The 20,243-nt window shown below is 39.5% G+C and overlaps 1 protein-coding gene across 1 annotated transcript; it reads right to left on the bottom strand.

Moving 5' to 3' along the window:
- Positions 1-2,513: 2,513 nt before the first annotated feature.
- Positions 2,514-19,388, bottom strand: TMEM106B (transmembrane protein 106B). The gene is made up of 8 exons (XM_038128238.1): positions 19,248-19,388; positions 15,911-16,132; positions 13,154-13,217; positions 11,689-11,848; positions 10,747-10,887; positions 10,595-10,644; positions 8,996-9,049; positions 2,514-8,261 (listed from the first exon to the last, which is right to left on the bottom strand). Exons 2-8 carry the CDS (start codon positions 16,128-16,130, stop codon positions 8,123-8,125), a joined length of 828 nt encoding a protein of 275 aa, XP_037984166.1. The 5' UTR covers positions 16,131-16,132; positions 19,248-19,388; the 3' UTR covers positions 2,514-8,122.
- Between the last annotated feature and the right edge of the window lie 855 nt (positions 19,389-20,243).

The following is a 20,243-nucleotide window of genomic DNA, read 5'->3' as shown; positions in this document are numbered from 1 at the left end:
GAAATAGTTGCATTGATTGTCTCAACATGTTTAAATACACTGAATCTTAACTTTGGTCACAGGTTTATTGTGGGCATGGATCTCAGTGCAGACAGCCACTAACATTCCACAAACATAGATTGTTTGACAGACTTCATAATTAAGGAATGACACTTTTGTGTAGGATATAAGCCTCCAAAAGTCATAAAAAACAAAGTAGATCTTTACCTACTTTTTTCGATATTACCATCTATATAGGTAATCCTTATATCGCTCCTCTGACTATACCAGAACAAAAGTCTTGTGGATAATTGTCATGAGAAAAGACAGACTGAGGGAAATTACATTCATTTCTCAACCTCAACTATATTGCTAGGACCACGAGAAGCATTACTTCCTAAAAACCTCTCAAGTATGACATACATCATTACCTTCCAGGTATCCATAACTGCAGTCAGTGAAATGTTACATTACAGTGATGCCAAAGCTCCTTAATCAAGTCCTACTTTTCCTGCATTAGGTGATTCACTGGTTCATGAAAAAGCAGCTCCATTATGGAGCAAGGTCAGCTCCACAGTGCCCATGACAGCTCATTAAACTGTGTGGCACCTGCTACCCATCCACAGGAAAAGCACTCAGCTCTAAGGTTTAAGAAGCAAGGATTCCTGAGGAAAAACAAAAAGAAAAAAAATCACAACAGAAATGTAGCAGGATCGATACCTCATGTGACATCAAGAGATTTCTAGCAAAATTAAATGTATGATTTGGTATTCCTTAAGTTGCCAGATAGACATCACCTTTACACTGGAAGGCAATTAGTGTCATTCATTATCAGTGTATCCAGAGTACTCTCAGGTGGATATACCCCAAAACCACATCCCAAGTATGCACTCAGTTACACAGTTATACTGAGATCTGTATGAAATTTTGAGAAGTAAAAGGAAAGCAATGTACAGACAGCCAAGGAAACTTCAAAATCTTTCAGAAGTTTCTGTCAGTTAGGTCTTTGAAATAAGTCTATTTCAAGGTGTCAGATCTTTCAGTAGTTGGATCTCAAAATAAGCTGCTTTGGGTGTTCCAGAATAAGAATTTCTAGGTCTTTCAATTTGTCCAAATTCATATTTGATTATATATTCTCATCTGTTAGTGCATCTATTTGCTTTTAATGCTCTTTATACTCCCCAGACAAAGTGGCATTTGAAATTTACCTGGTAGAATTTCACCTTTGTAGTCCCCTACCTGCTTTGAATAGAAAAAACAAACAAACAAACAAACAAACAAACAAAAAAACAAAAAAAAAATAGCACAGGAGAGGAATTCAAATAATGTAGTTTGATGCTTTTGGATCAAAAACTGTTCACCATTAAAGATACATTTCTGTCAATCCATCTCCAGATCAGTAGAACAAGACAGAACCAGATCTTTCAGTTTCTTCAAGCTCTTATCTAAACAAAGGAGTGCTTAAAGGTTGTTGCTCTCCCACTTACAGTGTTCCATACAGGGCTTGGACAATTGTAACAATGGTTATGACAACTCTGGGATGGAAAAATGAATCTATGAAAAAGAAAACAGCAAGCATGACTGTAGTTATTTTTTCACTTAAATTTAGTTTAAAAAAAATCAGCTTTTCTAAAGAGATTCACAAGCTGAAACAAAACCCCTCTACATACAAAGATCCTCATTTGTTATCCAAACCAGAAAAAAACTGGTGCAGCACTTGTGAATATACAAGTTTTCTCCAAGACAAACATTAAAAATATCCCACTAATTTGTTCCAAAACATCTGTGTAAAGCTATTTGTAACATTTGAGTATTATGAATGTTCTGAATGTTCCAAAGTCATGTTCTTTGTTGCCCAGTTTTTAAAGATTCAGGTTTTTCAGCAACAGTGGTTCCTTAAAGTAGCTTTGCAGATAGGTTTAACTGGGTCTGTCTAGGATGGAGTTAATTTTCCTTACAGCATCCCTGCCATACAGCTCTGTGCTTTGGGGTTGTGGATAAAACAGTGCTGATAACACACCAATGTTTTGGCTAATGCTGAGTAGTGTTCACACAGCACCAGAGGTTTCCTTTTTCATTGCCTCTTCTCTCTTTGTGTGCGCCCAAACCTGCAGGGCTGTGAGTGGTCAGGAAGCTGGTAGGGGACACAGCCAGGACAGCTGCTCCCAGCTGACAAAAGGGCTATTCCATATGGGATCATGTCCAGAAATAAAAACTCAGGAAAAACAGAAAGGAAGGCTAATAAGGGTTATGGAGTTTATCTTCCTGTTGTAAACAGCTGCCTGCTGCAAGGAAATAAATTTATTTTGTTTTGCTTGTAAACACAGCTTTGCTTCTCCTATTAAAATGTCTTCATCCTGACCCAAGTTTTCTTGTTTTTGTCCCAGTTCTTTCCATCACCCTACTGGAGGGAAGAGCATATGAGCAACGGCGTGGGGGCTCACCTGGTGGCAGGGGTCAACCCACCACGACAGCCCATGTTTGGACTCAGTTACTTCAGCAGTTCAGTGAGACAACACTAATTCATTCACATATGGTGTTCAGCTTTCAGATACTCAAGTTTATTACAGACTTAACACAATAAAACATAGTATAAAAAAAGTAGATTGCAAAGTCTTCACATCATGGAATGCCAAGTTACAAAAATTGAAGTCATATCCTTGAAAATACACGAAAGCGAGTGGGAAAATATGGTGAGATAGAGGGAGAACTTGTAGGAGACAAGGAAGAAAGAGAGAAAAATACTAAGTCAGTTAAAAAAAATATATGAGAGATCCAAGCTTTTTAAATAGAAAATTTAATATCATTCTTTGAGTCAAACAATCCTGTCTAGAAATATATTCATAATGAAGTTAGGCCCAGATTTTGAACTTCTGAATAACAAGATCCCTTGCGCCCCAGTTAGCTTACATTAACATAGCTTCTCTGTCCTACAAATCATTCTAAAATACTCTTTGACTTCTAGAGTGTTTACCATGCTTTACTGGATAGATAGTTTGCTACACACTTATAAGAGCATCTTAAGTTACAAAAATAGTATCACTCATTAGTATTTCTATACATATCTCAAGCTATTATATGCACACTCTGTACATTGGATGTTAACAGCAGTTAAATTTGCTTCCTCAAAATAAACAAAAAAACTAAATCACAGTCAGTCAGACCCAAAATACTCAGGCACCTTAACACACATGTGTGGTACTAAACATCCCTGCCTATGCAAAGCAAAAGCAGTTTCAGTACCCAGGAAACACATGCATCCAAGTTGCAGGATCCTTGTGATGGCTGGAGGAGAATATAAGGATCAGGACGCTACTCCCACTGAACAGTCTCCCACTAGACTGAAGGGCTCTCCACACGAAGTGTGCAGATCCCATGCAGACCGGTTTTCCTGGCCAGCAGGCTGGCCTACACATGGAAAAGCAGATTTACATGGTAATAGCTGTAGGTAGTAGAACTACCCCAAAACACCCCTCTGGTAATGATAACAATTCCGGAGCTAAACATAAAATAGGAAGGTGACTTCTAAGTGGAACAAACACCGGGTGTCTGCCACTGCCAAATAATTGTTCTCAACATCTTTTGGCTGGGATTTATTCCTCCTTCCCTGGGCCCAAAGAAAAAAATGAGACTTTTTGGTGTGACCAGGGTCATCACGAACAAATATTTTGATGGCATTTGCAAGTAGTCCATTGCTGAAGTATATTGGTTGCACTTGCGTTCTTTATCCTTCCCTTTCAGCAGGGGAAAGCCTGGAAGCACTACTAGGGTTGTGGCATTTTATTAGACAGGCAAATAAAAAATGTAGTTCTTAGTTCTTAGAGGTACCATTGCTGTTCTTTCTCATCTCCTAACTCTACAAGTGCAATGCAGGTGATGTCAAGCTTCCTACAGCTGCCCAACTCTGGAACAAGTCACCCATTTCAGAAGTTGCTGTCTGGGAACAGATAGATGTCTTGCTATAGATTAGGAGGGCCAGAAGAAAAACAAAACCACAACTACCATCCCTCAAAAAAAAGGAGGAAAAAAAAAGAGAAACCTTAAATGCTGAATAAGAAATAACACTATTTCTCTTTTAACATTTTCTGAATATAGAAATTTCTCTCATACCACTCCAAGCACCATTCTTTCCATCATGAGGGCACAGCACTTCAGTCAGGTTAAAGACCCTCATGGTTCAATCCAAGCACTTAGAGGTTCGGTGTTTAAATGGTTCCCTTTATAAACCACATGCTAAAAAGCCCAGGCATGTTTGCAATGCACTACTATGAAAAAACATATTCACTTGCATAACTGCAAGGACAATTTGAAGCAAAGTCAACTAAAACATGTACTCCAATCTGCCAACGTCAGGCTGCAAAATATAAACTCTACAATGTTAATATCAAGGTCATGCACACATCAGAAGTGCACTAAGAACTTCAAAGTTATACCACAGAGGAAAAAGATACCTACGGTTTGTCTTCACAAAAGATTAGGAATTAAGCAACCATCCCTATGACATTGAGATGAGTAAAGAAATTATGAATGAACTTCTACAGGCTTTTTCCTACACCAGGAATTCAGGACTGTCAGGTATTTCATCTTTTAATAAGAGTGCTTCCCTTTAAAACTCTCCAAATAGATATTTGATGATTAGATCTTTGATGGTTTGGATCTTGGATGGTTATTTACCAATTCTTTTATTTTTAAAGCAGTATATTTGAAATGTACAATAACTTTGTTCTCCAACGGTCAAAGAGTCAGCATTCTTATGCATTTAAGTGTTCCATACTTCAGTTATATTTTTGAAATTTTATAGTTTTTTAAACAGAATACATTAAGCTGATTTTCAATAGTGCCATTACAGTGCAACATCGGACTATATTTCTTACTGTTTTAAGAAATAACTATCAGAGCTTCCATTTTAAAGTGCAACAGGTTTTGGTAAAGGAATTGCTACAAAGTATTCAAGTGAAAAGAATTCTACCAGAAATAAACACACTGCAATATCAGCATAAAGGTATTTGATAGTGTTCTAAGACCAGATGAAGTTACAAGTGAAATATGAATCACTTTAGAAGACACACATAAGAAAAACCAGGAAAAAAGTTTAATTTTTCAAGTCGACTTTCTGGAGAGAATTGTATTTATTGATTTACAACTGAACTGAAAGGCTTGCCTTTTTTATTTTAAGATCAAGATAAAATGAATGCGAAAAATGAAAGGTCTGGCACTTGGATCTATACTGATACCTCATTTACAAAGTTATACAAGTTAACAGTGAGCTCCCTTGCTCCCTTAGCATGTTTCCAAGCTTGGTCACATAAAGCAAGTACAAGTTAAATATTCACACAGATGTTTACCTATTTATCTGATGAAATGCTATATTAAAATCAGTAGATAAATTGAAAGACTTGCCTTATTTGGTTAGTAATATGCTGACACTTGTGCAAGGGAATACTAGCACTTGGAACCTTAAGCCTTTTATTCTCCTAATATTGACTTAATTTGAGAATTCAGTGGCATTTTTAACCCACAGTTTGTTTCTTAAGAGGAGAACTCTTCATCATTCAGTAAGTCTATCACAAATTGATGTTTAGATATCCTAGATGAAATAAACTGAGTTTTATCCTCTCTCTTTTGACACATACATGGAAATAATAACTCCACTCCATTCTTTAATTTAAACCAGAGAATTCCAAGCACTTCATGCAAGGTTAAGAATCACAGATTTAAGTATTGATTAAATTTCAAAAGCCAGTTTGAGTCTCAACACTGCATAAAGTATAACTTCCCCCTGCCATGCTTGTGCAAAAGCAGCTTTCACTATTGTCACCAAATAATTTGATCATTGTGCCATTCCACTTATTTTAGACTACTTTTCATCCCTGGAAGAAAAATTTGTTTTAAATCAATATAACTATCTTCCTACAACTGTTTTCTTCTTTTTCTATTTCAAAAACCACAAACAACAACCCCCAAACAAAAACAACACTCCAGTGTGTAAATATTTAAGCCTAGAGGAAAAGAGCTTGTGTCACTTGCTGGCAGACTTCAGTTCAGGTATGATTTAAACCATAATTCTCTCCCTAACTGCCATTATCAGCATATCTTTTTACAACAGGTATCATGAGTTTACCTCTCTGCTTCTAGCCAGCTCCCCACTCTCCTGGTCTTTAGTTATCACCTGTATCTTTACAGGCTATCAGACAAGCTTATAAATGCATTTTAGCAGCTACAGGACTGAACCTCAACCAAACTCTAGAAAGGTGAGTCAGTTGTGGACTAGTTTCCCTCATGACTGTGAGCTGTATTAAAGAATGTTTACTTTTAAGGGCCCAAAATCAAGAATAATCTTCAGAATATAACCACAATAAGTCATGTCAATGGACTACTCCAGTTACAGAAGTTCTCTAAAGGCAAAAGATGAAGTCTTCATCTTATCAGCAACTACATGAAACTGATATATGACAACTATATGATAGCTGAGGTTCCAAAGGTTTTCACAGACTCTAGAGTAAGTGCTCATAGCAATTGACATAGAGGAGGAGGGGCTTTATTATGGTTACTTAAAGTCTCTTAAATCAGTCTTACATCACCCACATTTTTTTCCCCACCCACCCCCTTAGGTCCATGTAAGAGGCCAGCAAAAAGAGAATAATCTAGACATGTATCTTCCCTGAAGTACTGGAGCATCAGAGATTGTTAGTGGCAAGTGACTCAGAAGCCTTTTTCTATTGTGTTTATTGCCAATTCATTTTGTGTAGCTTATTTCCAGGACATAGGCAGCACAAAAACAGTAATACCTATTTTAAAAAATACATTATTCATGACAATGCAACAGTTCTAATAGTACCTTCTTACAGCTCCATCTCAGCTAATTCAGAAATAAAACAATCCTGATCTAGCTAATTAAAAAGTTAACCCTCACAACAGTCAGCCTTTATGAGTCAAACAACTTTGGACCCAAAGTTTATAATCATCATGATTGACAATTACCCCAGAAATTCACATGTGCAAACTGTGCTACAGAAACTATTTTGTGCTGTCAGTCAGTAATCTCACAATGCCATCAGCATTTACTCCTACAGAAGGAATTGCTTCATCTTCCCTTACATAACTTTGATGTGACCATTGAGTGCTCTGGAGGTACAGATGACTACTGCATTTGCTTACTGAGTCTGCATGAGAAATGAACCCAACATATTAACACTTAAAAGTTGCTTAGGTACATAATATATTAAAACAGTAAAAAAATCACAAAAATTTACACCAAGCTCTCCAAACCCATGCTCAAAGTTTCCCACCTAGTTCCAACTGCACAATCTTGATTTTAATACCTGTTCTAAAAGGCTTACTAAAAACAGACTGGTAAAGTCTTATTTGTTTTCTAGAATCTTGTATTTTTCCTTTGTCAGTAATTGTTGTGGGGGTTGTTTCTTGTTAAGTTTTTAAACCCAGCTTTAAATCTAACAATACATATTCTCCTTATAACATCCCAGAGGGAATATGAATGTAAAGATGCCAGATTCTAGAAACTGCACATTCAGCTATAGTGTCATCCAAAAGAGCTTTCCTGGCTTTCATAGACTGCATGTCCCCTCTAATCATGGATAGCAAATAAAGTGTAGAATCCCAAAATAAAGAGCTACTGCCACTGGGTTACTAACAGAAATTTCATACCCAGACACCTCAAAGTAATCTTGTTATTTAAGTAGTAACATTCCGTTTTCAATAGTCAAATATCAAGAACTGAAGTATAAACTGAAAATTTATGAGTATTACTTTTAAAAAATGCTCATTAGTGACACATTTCACCTAAACACAGACATACACACAGTTACTCTAAGTTGATGTACCACACTGTAAGGAAAAGTCCCAGTTCTGTTCAAGAATCTGATATTCCCCCTCTCCCCCCACCACACAACTTGACAGAAGTGCTTGCAGTAACAGAAAGCAAACAGAAGGGGAAAACACAACATTTAACAAGTGCACCTATTTACAATTTGCACCTTTCCCTCCTTGCATCTAAAGTGTACAGATCTCCACGTTTGCTATGCTGTACATCGCATGTACTCTCCGCTCCGCGGAACACCAGCTCTATCCAAAGGATCTCTGCAAGCACCAACTGCAGTCATTCCACACCAACCAACAGGTGCTTTTACTGCGGAGGCTGAAGGACATTTAAATATTCTGACTGGCCCAGCTGGTAGGTCGTGTTTCCTCCACAGTCCACATACTGGTATCTCTCCTGGGATATTTGCTCAGGGTGGCCTAAGTACGAGGTTGTCACTGTCACTCTTAAAAAGACAGAAGAGAAGAGATTTTGAGTTTCCTATCCTAAAAATCACTGTGTTTACATTACTAGGGTCATTAAGGAAAAGGTTTTGGAACAAAATATGTTTTAAATAAATTTAAGAACATTACTGATTTACCACTATAGATTTTCTTCATGAGAGACATCTGGTTCTTTTTCCTAAAGATGCTAAAGCTGAGGTTTACTTGTAAAATTTACCACTAGAAATAATATTTCTTGTTTGTGATAAGCAAATGATTAAACAAACTACAAGCCATGCTATATATACTCTAAAGATATGCCCCAGTCCCACACCAACGAAAGACCCCACCATTCTGAAATTCATGCAAAGTCACAAAAAAGCACTGTCACAAAGCAGTTGCTGATAGAGCATTAAAACCATGAACTCCTTCAAGATCAAAGTTCTCAGCAAGCTTTGAACAGCGGATGATACACAAAGTAATTTTAAAGTTTTTGAAACATCAGTAACTACGTGGCTACAGCCCAACTGCACAGCAGATACAGTAACAATGATTCTCAATCCAGTCTTTACACCACCAGAACCTGTCAAAAGACACAGTTCACTTTCTGTAACTATAAAGCTACTACACTAAAAAGCAAGTTGACTTCATTTTATCTGTGATGCAAAGACTCCAGGATTAAGTATTTGAGTATTATGTTAATGAGAATTACATGGCTTCTGAAGTTGTTTCCCACACATAAGACTACCATACTTACTGCATCATCACTACTATGTTATGTACTTTGATAGATGGTAAAGTACAGAAGTCACTGCAAAAAAGAAGAACAATTGTTAGATTTCCATCAAACTTTTCCAAGGTAATTATCTGAAAAGCAAGACCTCTGGCTTCAACTGGAAATTCTGCTGTCTGTATATAGAGACTACAGAGCTGCTGACAATGGCAACAGAATAATTTGCCAGTGACTGTATGCTCACCTGGACCCACTACTACATACATTGTCTTACTTTCACAAGCACTGTCTTCACATGTGTTTGCTTTCATGTAATGCTGAGGACACAACAGAAGTGTCCTCAGATAGAGTTCATTCCATTTTCCAGAAGCTAACCAAGCTTAACCTGAGCCACTGCATTTAAAGTCTGTCAGTATCACTTTGTCACCTATTTTCTGGACTCATCCACTTCTATATTATGCAAAATACCCTTTAACCAACATACAGATGTTCCAAAGTCAAAGTTATTGTGCTCTTGCAAGATAACCTTTTGAGACTTACATTTTCTGACATGTTCTACATACCAGCCCTAAAGAGCACCATGTAAGTGCATACTTTTAACCCCTGCTTCTTAAATCACTGCTCTTGGTCACAAATTTATCAGCTCTAGAATGAAAAGTATGTGATCAGTGCAGTAAGACTGCCTGGCAGCCACCTACAATATTTGCATGCCTTTGTCATTCTTTCCCCCTGAACCAACAAAAATAAAATATAAAGAGTCAGTGAAATCAGCTTATCCAAATTGTAAGAAAATACAGCATTATCATGACTTCTACGAAGGCTGTTTATGAAGTTTATTTATTCCTCATGCATCCAAAGTGTGAGCAGATTCACAAGATTCAGTGTTTACATAAAGCTAACTCACACACTTTTAAAAGGTAACAGAGTTTCAATGTTTTCTGTTGATCTGAAGTTTGTGCCTCTCTCAGCATTTCACATCTATTTCATTTTATTTCAACAATTGAAAACAACAAGGTTTTCTCCCATCCCAAAGAGGCTGGCATCCACTAGAACTGCACAGACCTGAAGCCTCAATAGTTAACTCTTTCTGTTCAGTCTGGATTTCAGTGTTAGAGAACTAAAACTGGGGTTTGTGACCAAGATATAAGAGGTAACAGTCTGTTGGACAAATAAAACTGTCAGGAGCTATGAATAAAGCCACTCAAAGGGCAGGCTGTAAACACTGCTTTCTACTGTACACACAACATGTGAAGACAAGCCTCTAATTTGTATACCACCAAATACAGATTTCCTTCTACTGCAGAGAAAGTTACAGGACAGTTACTAGAGAACTTGTTAGGGAACACACCTGCACTACCACCCCTAAAGCAGCAGTCCTAACTAGAGCCAAGGGCTAAAATACTGTAACAGAGATACCATTTAAAAGGTATATAGCCTGGTCCAGCAAGCCACTATAGGAAACTAATCAAGCAATTGTGGTTTACCTATCTTTCAGTAGTACGAAAATTGAAGAAAATGCCCCAGCATCTCTTCAAACAGATTCCTGCTAACTAAAAAGTTGTTTTAAACAGCACTGCAACTTTCAATAAGATCCATGCGATATTTAAAAGTGAGCACACTTACTACATGTAGCTCATTTCATCTTGTATGACTGTGGGCACCATATAATCAATCTAAAAAAGAAAACCATGATAAAAAAGCAATGAAAAAACCAGTAAGTAGATTTATTTATGAAGATTAACACATGTTTAACCTTGAAAGCCTAAGCTACTCACCTGTTTCATATCCAGTGGACCAATGTTGGTGATGTTGTTTAACCGTGCTTTGCCAATAACTGTTTTTGAAAACTGAACTTGGGCTGTGATATTTGCCACTTCAACAGAGTAGTAGTTGTTATTCGTTATATTAAGTGTGTTCTGAAAAAACAAACACAAAACAGTAACACCTATCCATTCTGTGTACCTTGATGAGCAAGCATTTTGAATCTTGTGCACCAGACAGTAATATCAGAAATTCTGCAAGCAGATTTTCCTGCCTGTGAGAACTGCAGAGAGGAGTAGGGTCACCATCACTTCTAAGTTTGTTTAGTGAATATATTGGATAACACAAACTTCTGCACAACTTTCCTGGTAATAACCCTCCACTTCAAATACTGCATTTCTTCCTATCCTTGATTATTCCTTCCAGGAAATTTAGCTATCAAAGGACCTCTTTCTCCCTTGGCAGCTTTGCTTTATTTAAAATTAAGAACTCTACCCAAAGTCTTTAGGCAAACCTGTATGAAAGTCACTACAAAGAAATCAAGAACTGTCTAGGAAGAGCTCCTTTAAGTTTTAAGGTGGATAAGAAAGTATTTTTCCTCAACACTAATTATGACAGAGGCATAATACCAGGGCAGTAGCAAATAGCATTCCTACAAACACATACTACATTTCAGACCTATTCCAAAAGTAACACTGAGAACTCCAAAGTTACTGTTCCCTTGAAAACAGAGTCAGCTTACCCAGTGTCAGCTTGTAACTACATCTCTATTAGCTACAGCTACAGGAACCAGCCACAGCAGGCTCCATTACATTTTTAAACCGGTCACCAACTCTAGTTCTTAAGGCACCAACTAAGCTTTTCAGCCAGACCACAGTTTCTACCTACATTAAACTCACAAAGCAGTATCTCCTGTTGCATTCATGCACTGCAAACACCCAAAAAGTCAAACTTACCGTAATATTGAGATAGATTATCCGCCTTTCCTGTTCGTAATTGACATATACTGACTTCACACCAATGTACTGAACATCAATTGAGCGAGGAAACAAGAAAAATACAGCCAGCCCAGAAAGTAGCAAACATACAGTCACAGAAGCAGTCACATAGAGCTTTCTGGAGGAAAAAAAAACACAATTCAGAGTCAAAAGCACATTAAAAAAGTGACATGCTATTTTAAGTGATAAGGAGCAGGACTAGTCAATACAACTAATTCAGTCTATTTCTAGCTTCCATTAGCTTCTAAAAAGGGGAAAAAAACCTATGCTGCACTTCACAGCTTTGTCTTAAACAGCTGTTACTCTTGCATATACATCAAAAATCACATTTCAAATCATGTGGTTATCCTGACATTAGTAACTTGCAAAGCAAAATGGAAGAGGTAAATATTTATGTGCTTTGAAACAAACCCGCTTCCCGTTAACATTTATTTATAGCACAACTTCCATCATTTTGTGAAAGTCTCACAAAAAAACCCCAGAACACAAAATAAAGCTCTTATGACAGAGAATCCCGACTACCAGTGAAAGTGTTAGGACTTCAGCTAAGAAGCAGGAAATTCACAATCAAGCTAACAGAAAAGGGTGTGTTTGTGTGGGTGTGGCTGTGTGTGTGCACAGGAAGGTGGGGTGGTGGTAGTGGTGTGAAAGATAATAAAAAACACTCCACAAATAAAAGGATCTACTTCAGCTCCAATTTTGTCAAGATTTGACCACCAAAGTAGTATGTTCCATATTTGCACTACCATTACATCAGATATATTATCCAGAATAGTATTATGTGAAGCTACTATATTTCTTTTACCTGGCACTCATTTCAATTTACTACAAATATCAAAACATTAAAAAAAAGTAAAAATCAAAACATGTCAAAACAAGAAGCCTTGAGCACTGTAGTGAACCCCCTAAGTAGATCCTAGAAAAAAATTAAATATGCTATTATGCTATGCTAAAATTAAATATAATTATGTATCATAAATTGTTGTTTTTTTCTAGCTGCAAAAAACAGAATGTTACTAATTAATTTAAGGTGACCTATTTTGTAGTAGTGGCTCAAAGATGCTACTGATTAACTCAAATTCTAACAGAGAAGATGTGTCTGCTTAGATCAATTAGGATGTTACAGAGATTAAGACATACATCATCACTGTAAACATGAATAGGTCATACAGTATTCCTTAGCTTTGTACCAAGACGTATTGCGATGGAAGTGCACACCTGTTAATAAATAACTCACCAAGAGTTAGAGGTTAAGGCTGATATTACCCACAAGCCCTGTTCTTCCAATAATGAATGCAAGAAAGCATTACAGTGATTTTTTTTGCTTGATTCTTCTTATTGCTAAATCCTTTGAATTGTTGAATTTTAACTGAAGAGAATAATTAACTCTAGATTCAGGTATCACAAACAGCTATTGACTTACGTTCTTCTTGGCCGCAGTCTCTGATCACTGTATGGAATTAAGGCCACCAGCTGATTTTCCTGCCCTGGAAACAAAAACACCCTTTCAGAATTTAAACAAAGAATAAGTGCTGTTGCAGCTCTTTCAAACAAAGAGTAACCGATACAACTGAGTGGCACCAAAGAATAAACACTAAAGATAAACATTTAAATTCCAGATAAAGACCCAGGTCAAATGCTACTGTAGCTGATGTCACTTTCTGAAATAGAGCATGGATTACGCAACATCAAGATGAAAAAGTACCAAGTCCACAAGGACCAAAACAGCAATAAATTCTGCCTCTGTGCTGCACACATGACCAAAGACAGTACTGCCTCTGGCACCACTTCCTGGAGAAAAAGAGATGCAGAACAGCTCTGAGCTATTTATGGCAGACCATATGAACTCACGGGACAAAACATTCAGAAGCTTGGGCAGTAAGAACTGATCCAGAAGGCATTCTGCATGTACTCTTCTGAAAAAGCAGAGGTCAGGTTTAGTTAAAAAAACCCAACAAACAACAAGCCCAAACTGAAACAACCAAAGCTAACAATACAGGTGATCTGGGCAACACAAGCTATGCATACACTGCATTCTGGAAATCAGGAATACATAAAACTGTATTTATCATGGTGCTGCTGAGCTGCAGCACCCTGGAAGTCAAAGTAAGTATCTACTGGAATTTCTCCATGAAAGTTATGTCACTGGACAGCATTTTTATAGGGGATATGTTAACAGCAGAAGTGAATAGCACACGCACAGATGAGTAGTTGAAAATACGTGTACTACATCTGCCGGTAGAGCTTTTGCTATTTGTTGTGGAACTGTATGAGAACAGAGGCCTCAAGGCCAAGTCAAATATGCAATTCTTAAGCCAAATGCAGAATTTGATCAAATCATCACTTAGCTAATCAAGCACTTGGCAATGATTTCATGCTGAATCACTAAGCTAAGCAAAACTTGCTAACCAAGCATACAGCAGCATGCAAAACATCAACCTTCTAAAAAGCCTCTACCAATTTAAAGCACATTTTCATCTCTGTTTCATTGAAGCATCTTCAACTTTTAAGAAAATATCACAATACTCCTTTCATACATCATGCTAAAAACTAAAGCTGTTCAAGTAACAAAACAATTTCATGGATTTATTATAGTTTAGCCATCATATCACATATTAATTATAGTCTTACTAGTCATGCTGTCATTCTCAATTTTTCCCCTCTCCCCTCAAATGACCTCCAAACATGACAATTTTTTCTTCTCTAAAATACTAAGGATTAATACAAACACAATCCTCTTACCTCTAATAACTCATTTTAAGTTCAATCACATTATTTCATTAGAATGTATATACAACGTGCATGCTTTTACACTTACTGCAAAATCTTTAATAAAATAATTAACTAAAAATTAAGTATTACATCCAAGGATTCTACAGTGAAAATAAGAAGCTTTTGAACATAGAAATCCTGCTATTTCTGCACTTTGAGTAAAACGTGGTATTGATATTAACAAGTATTTCAAGTTAACAGAACAAACTTTTTTACCCTTTCTGGCTAAGGCAATTTTTAGTTTCATAGCTTTTCCAGGTGTGAAATTTGCTGAATTCAGAGGTACTCCAAGAATACATGTATTTGTAGTAGAAAGTTTAACAGCTAAAACACAAATCTCTTGCGGTACTTGCAACCACTGAAATATTCTATGCTCCCTGGTCCTTCTACAAAGGTGAGACACAAGTGTTTGTGAACTGTGTCATAACCTAATTTCACAGCACAACACGGCACAGACATCACTCAAGTTTCCTGAGCTGCTGCCCAAAATCAGCTCCAAGAGCTTTTACACCCAATAATCTATTTTGGGTAAGAGGTCTAGCAAAGGCAAACTCAAATGTGAAATCATCTCATCAGCTCTTTCCCAGTCAAAGGGAAAATCTCACAGCTGAAGCAAAATGCTGTGCCTTGCTTGGCCCACTTGGCTCTCCTTCTGCCCGGTTTCAGATATCCCGCGTTCTCCTTTCACAGGGCGCTTCATAAATATTTAGGGAGCTTATCATTCAGGACAGAAGCATAACAAAGCAGCATGTTTTACCAAGAGGAAAAGTAAAGGATGAGGGCAAAGCAAATAAAACAGGTATGAGATGAATGCTGTGTAGCCTACTCCTTCCCAAGGCAGCCAAAGAACCTATATATTTTCAACTTCAAGCTGGAGCTATCCACCTAGCAAGCACCAGTGGGACAAAAGCAGGATAAAGGAAAACAAGGGACACTGGCAGCAGTGAGGGCAAAAAAATTCACTATAAATCAGGGAAGAGGTGTTGCAGCCCAGGTCTGCTTTTTCATCTCCGTATTTGCAGCCATTTTTGCAGTTATCTATTGAATCAAATTTTTTAAAATAGATAGACAAAAAAGGGATGCAACAAAATGTCATGAAACTAAAGGTTTGCTAATTTAACTTGCAAGACCTATGGTGATAGGTGGATTCAAAGCTGAGGAGGAAGAAACAGTTGCATTGTACAGACAAGAGGAGAACCAAGTTGTATCAGCCAAGGTGTAACAGCCGACCCAATTTGTTACACTCATCTAGTGTAACAAAATGAATGCTTAGTGCTGAAAAAAGAAGATGAGAAAACTTCATCTTGACTTGAAAAGCTATTTGTTATGCATTATTACAACTGCATATGATTATTATGAAAATTTATAGGTTAAAAAAAGAAATAAAATAATAAACAAAGAAACTTACCTCGTGGAATTCTTCCTGTTCCCTGGCAGGTTGGGCAGGTGACACTGTCCCTTCCTGTAAATTCCACATAGGGAAACTGCGAGACATCTCCACATCTGCTGTCCTCATTGTGCACTTCCGAGTGAACCAAACCATTCCTCACATTATCAGACACTGAGCTTCCATCACAGCCATCTTCCTTGCATGTATGCATAGGCAGGTGAGAAAGTGATTTTCCCATGTCTAAAAAAAAATCAGAAGATGTTTTCAGGGAGAACGATTCAAACATGGCTTGCCTTTATTGCTCTGCACCAGGTAACTGTTAGTGTGTGGCCACAGTCAGACAAGACTCAGCTCTCCTTTGTTCAGGACCTGCAAAGCACTAAGGCCTGGTCAAGCTGGAGTCAATCCCAAACTGTAAAGAACCTGAATAAACTGGGAGCTTTGTTCAGATTCTCCAATATGCACAGGTTGAAAGGGGATCAATGAGAGGCTTTAAAGTTAGAACAGTACAACTGCAGGCAAAAGTTGCAACAGCTTTTCAAAGGATTGTTACTGTAGAGCTTTAACACAGCACACTAATCTTTGTATTAAAAAAAAAATCAACACTGGGCCATAGAAAGCAATTTTGAGCAAATTCTACACACATGACAAACCAAATTTTAGTAAATTTTTTAGCCTGGACTTGTTTTGAGAAAATAGGATTGGCTGTTCATTTCCAAGCTAAAAATGTAGATCACCCAGTATTTAAACCAATGACTCCCTATAATTCAAAAGAGGACTAGTTCACAGGGAAGTCAAGTGAAAAATGGGAGTTACTTAAACATAGCATCCACCAATATATAGCCTTTATAAAGACTTGTTTAAAAAAGAGTAGCACTCCCAAAAACATTTTTGTTACCTGTGTGTATTTTAATTTTTCCTCATTACTGTCGCTTTTTAGCCATGACACTGAAAACACCTTGAAAAACAGAACATTTGAAACTAAAGTCTGTGAAAAAGTGCAGTAAGCAGAAACACCCCAGTTTGCAACATGTGGGAAAAAAACTGCAAGAGAAAAAAAATAAACCTCTACAGCAATGGCACTTAGTTGTTCAGCTGATCCATATAACCCACTTTAGTTACTTAACACACAGAGACAGCAGTCAAATTTTTGAGGAATAAAATTGATTAATATTGATTGACAAATCAATTGATCAATCAATTGATTAATTGATTAAAAAAGAATATGCATAACTTCACTGGGGTTTGTTTTTTTTTTGTCCATTAACAGGTATTTTTAGAATGTCAGCTAGGAATTATCATGCTGGTTCACTAAAAGGAAGCCCTAAGAGGAAGATTAAAAGAGGAAAATAAGCTGGAATATTTTAAACTAACTACTCAAGACAGAACAGAAATATCTCAATACTGATGGCAATGCAAACACAACATTAATTCATTACACTGCCACAAAGGCTAGGTGAATGTGGGAGAAGGAAAGTAAGTCAACAAATGCCAACTAGTCCCAGTTACTGCCCCAGCAAATATGCAGGATTATTTTTTTCACTTATGTCAATAAACATTTAGAAGCAGGAAAGCTATTTACCCTTCTGCTGCTACAGTACTTTTTAAACATTTTATGTTTGGGAGCCATTCAATAATGGAAATTGTTGAACTGAAAATTAAAACTACTGAGCTATTGAAAACAAATCCTGAAAAAGCTGCTGATACTGTTGACAATTATTTCCCATGGAGTTTTTGTTTACTTTTCTCCTTGCAGCTGACCTACAGCCTTCAAGCTACGGAACTTGAGTCTTGCAGCTTAGGCAATAGCTGTCACAATTACAGATCTGAAAGCTTAGGGATCGTGCTGTTCTGCCACCACTTAATCCAACACCTGACAACAGAAGTGCACCTTCTAGTTTTAGCTTCTTACAGAAGGAAAAGTTCACACACTCCCTGATCACACTGTGACATGAACCAAAGTGCAGCAGGCAAGGATGGCTGGGAACTCCTTTCAAGAGCACATCCTTTACTTGAATTAGGTACTAGGTTAGGTACTACAGCAGGTGCATCCTTCAATGCCAACTGTACCTGAGCTTCAATAATTGAATTTAATGGTGCCAGAGATCAAGGAGAAACGTCTCAGTTCACAAACAGGAAAACACAGAACCATCTTCAAGCAAAATTGGATTCACCAGCATGCTTTTTCCCCTAGCCAAGCCTGAACCTTATTACAGTTGACCACAAATCAAAAACATGTTCTTTTATAGAGCACTTAGAGGCTGAACAGCAGTAACTCTGACAATGTAACATCTCTGTATGTCACAGCTTCCATGCTGTCAACAAAGTCAGAAATCCTGCTTCATGAACAGCTCTGCTTTGGTGCAGTCTCCTGTAACTGATGTTACATTCCCCTTGAGCTTAGCTGGGATTTCCGTGAATTCACAGTTTGTAATAAATGGGTTCGGTAAATTAAAAATGTGACAAGTGGCTTTTGTTTACGACCGCACCCTTCAACTTGCTGTGCACTGCAGCACAATGGTACATGGACAAAACCCAAACAGCGTCACAAGACAGACCGAACCACCACATCCTGAGCTGCATGCAAGACTAGAAGAAACTACTTTGTTTATAAACTCAGTGAAACTTCATAGAGTCAAACTATATTGTTATATTTCTCCAGCAAGTTTGGCTGATGTTCTTACCCTTTATATCCAAACGTATAAACTTGAGATTACAACCCTACTTCTTTTTCAATACAGCAATAAATTTCGAATCGCAACCACCGTTTACCCCATCAGCTGCACCTTAACCGCGAACATCCCAAGCTCCTCGGAAGCAGAGGACGCGGCAGGGTAAGGCAGTGACTTGGCAGCCACAGGCTGCTCCAGCTCGGCTGGGCACGACCAGCGCTGCCTTTCCCCACCCCGTCACAGACCCGCGCCTCGGACACTGCCTGAGCGGTAAGGCGGGCGCTGCCGAAATAAAGGACTCAAAAATCCTGAGGTTAAGGGATTTTCTCGTCCATCAGCGCTAGCTGCTCTCACAAACATGGCGAAGTTTACAGCCGGCAGGCTTGGACCAAGGCCCGGCCAGCTCGGCTGCTGCTGGGCTGCCCGGCCGGCCCCCGGTCCCCGCTCGGCCTGGGGTGCTCTCAGCGCAGGAGCCGTCCCGGAGCAGGGGCAAGGCAGGGCACGGCAGGGCACGGCAGGGCAGGGGGCAAGGCCGGGCCGGGCCGGGCCAGCTCAGGCCCCCGGCCCCCCGCCCCGCCGCGGGCCTGCCCAGGCCCCGCCGAGGCCCAGGGGCGGCCGCAGCGCCCCCCGCCCGGCTCCGCCAGCGCCCCGCAGCCGCCGCGGGAGCGCCCTTCCGTCCCCACCTGCGGCGCGGGCTCCGCGGGCCGGGCCGGGCCGGGCACGGCACAGCGGCAGAACCGGAGGCTCCTGGAGCGACGCAGCTGCCGGCGCTGAGCCCCGGATCCGGCGTGTGCGCAGCCGCGGGGCGGAGCCGGGCCCATCCCGCCCTGCCGCGGGCGGAGCCGGCTGCGCGCCGCGCTCCTGGGGCCGCTCCGGCCCTGCCAGAGCCCCGGTGGCCCCAGGCTCGGGAATGGCGCTTAAACCGCCGTCCCGAGGAGTGCGGGGCGATCCCGTACCCGGGAGTGGAATTAAGGGTCGGGGAAAGGGGGATAGGGAGATCGGGAGATCGCGCAATCCCCGCTTTGCGGCAGAGGGTCTAGAGGGGACAGAGCGGGATCCCACCCGGGGTTTCCCTGTCAGCCGTGGTCCAGAATCCTATTAACAGAATCATCTAGATTGAAAAAGACCTCTAAGGTTGTCGAGTCCAACCTACGACCGAACCACCATGTCGACTAGACCACAGCACCAAGGGTCACGTCCAGTCTTTCCCTAAACACCTCCAGAGACGGTAACTCCACCACCTTCCAGGACGGCCTATTCCAATGCCTAATCACCCGTCACGTGAAGAAATTCTTCCTAATGTCTAGCCTAGCCCCCGGTCAGGTTAAGCCCATGTCCTCTCGTCCTGTTTGCCGTGCTGCCCGCAGCTATGAGAGCCCCCTCCTTCTGTCCTCAACTTCGTGGTACCTTGTGGGGCACCATCACTGTTTTCTGTGTCCTCTTTGGTAGCTCTGGTGGAAGTTCCTCACCCCCTTGTGCTCCAGGAGAAAGGAGGGCCTCATGAGAGGAAAGCACCTGCAGGACAGCAAAAAGAGGTGACCCAATGAAGGCAGTTTATACATGATACAATATTGCACTTTATACAATCTTGCTTGTACAGCAGATGTTTATCCAGGGCATGGGAATGTGACGTTCTCCAAAAGATTTGCCAGAGCAAGATGAAGTGTGTTGGAAATAAG

This window comes from Motacilla alba, chromosome 2 (genome assembly GCF_015832195.1).
Source record: "Motacilla alba alba isolate MOTALB_02 chromosome 2, Motacilla_alba_V1.0_pri, whole genome shotgun sequence".
Taxonomy (NCBI): Eukaryota; Metazoa; Chordata; class Aves; order Passeriformes; family Motacillidae; genus Motacilla; species Motacilla alba.
Note: the sequence above shows the minus strand (reverse complement) of the source record. Positions and strands in the feature narration are given on the sequence as shown.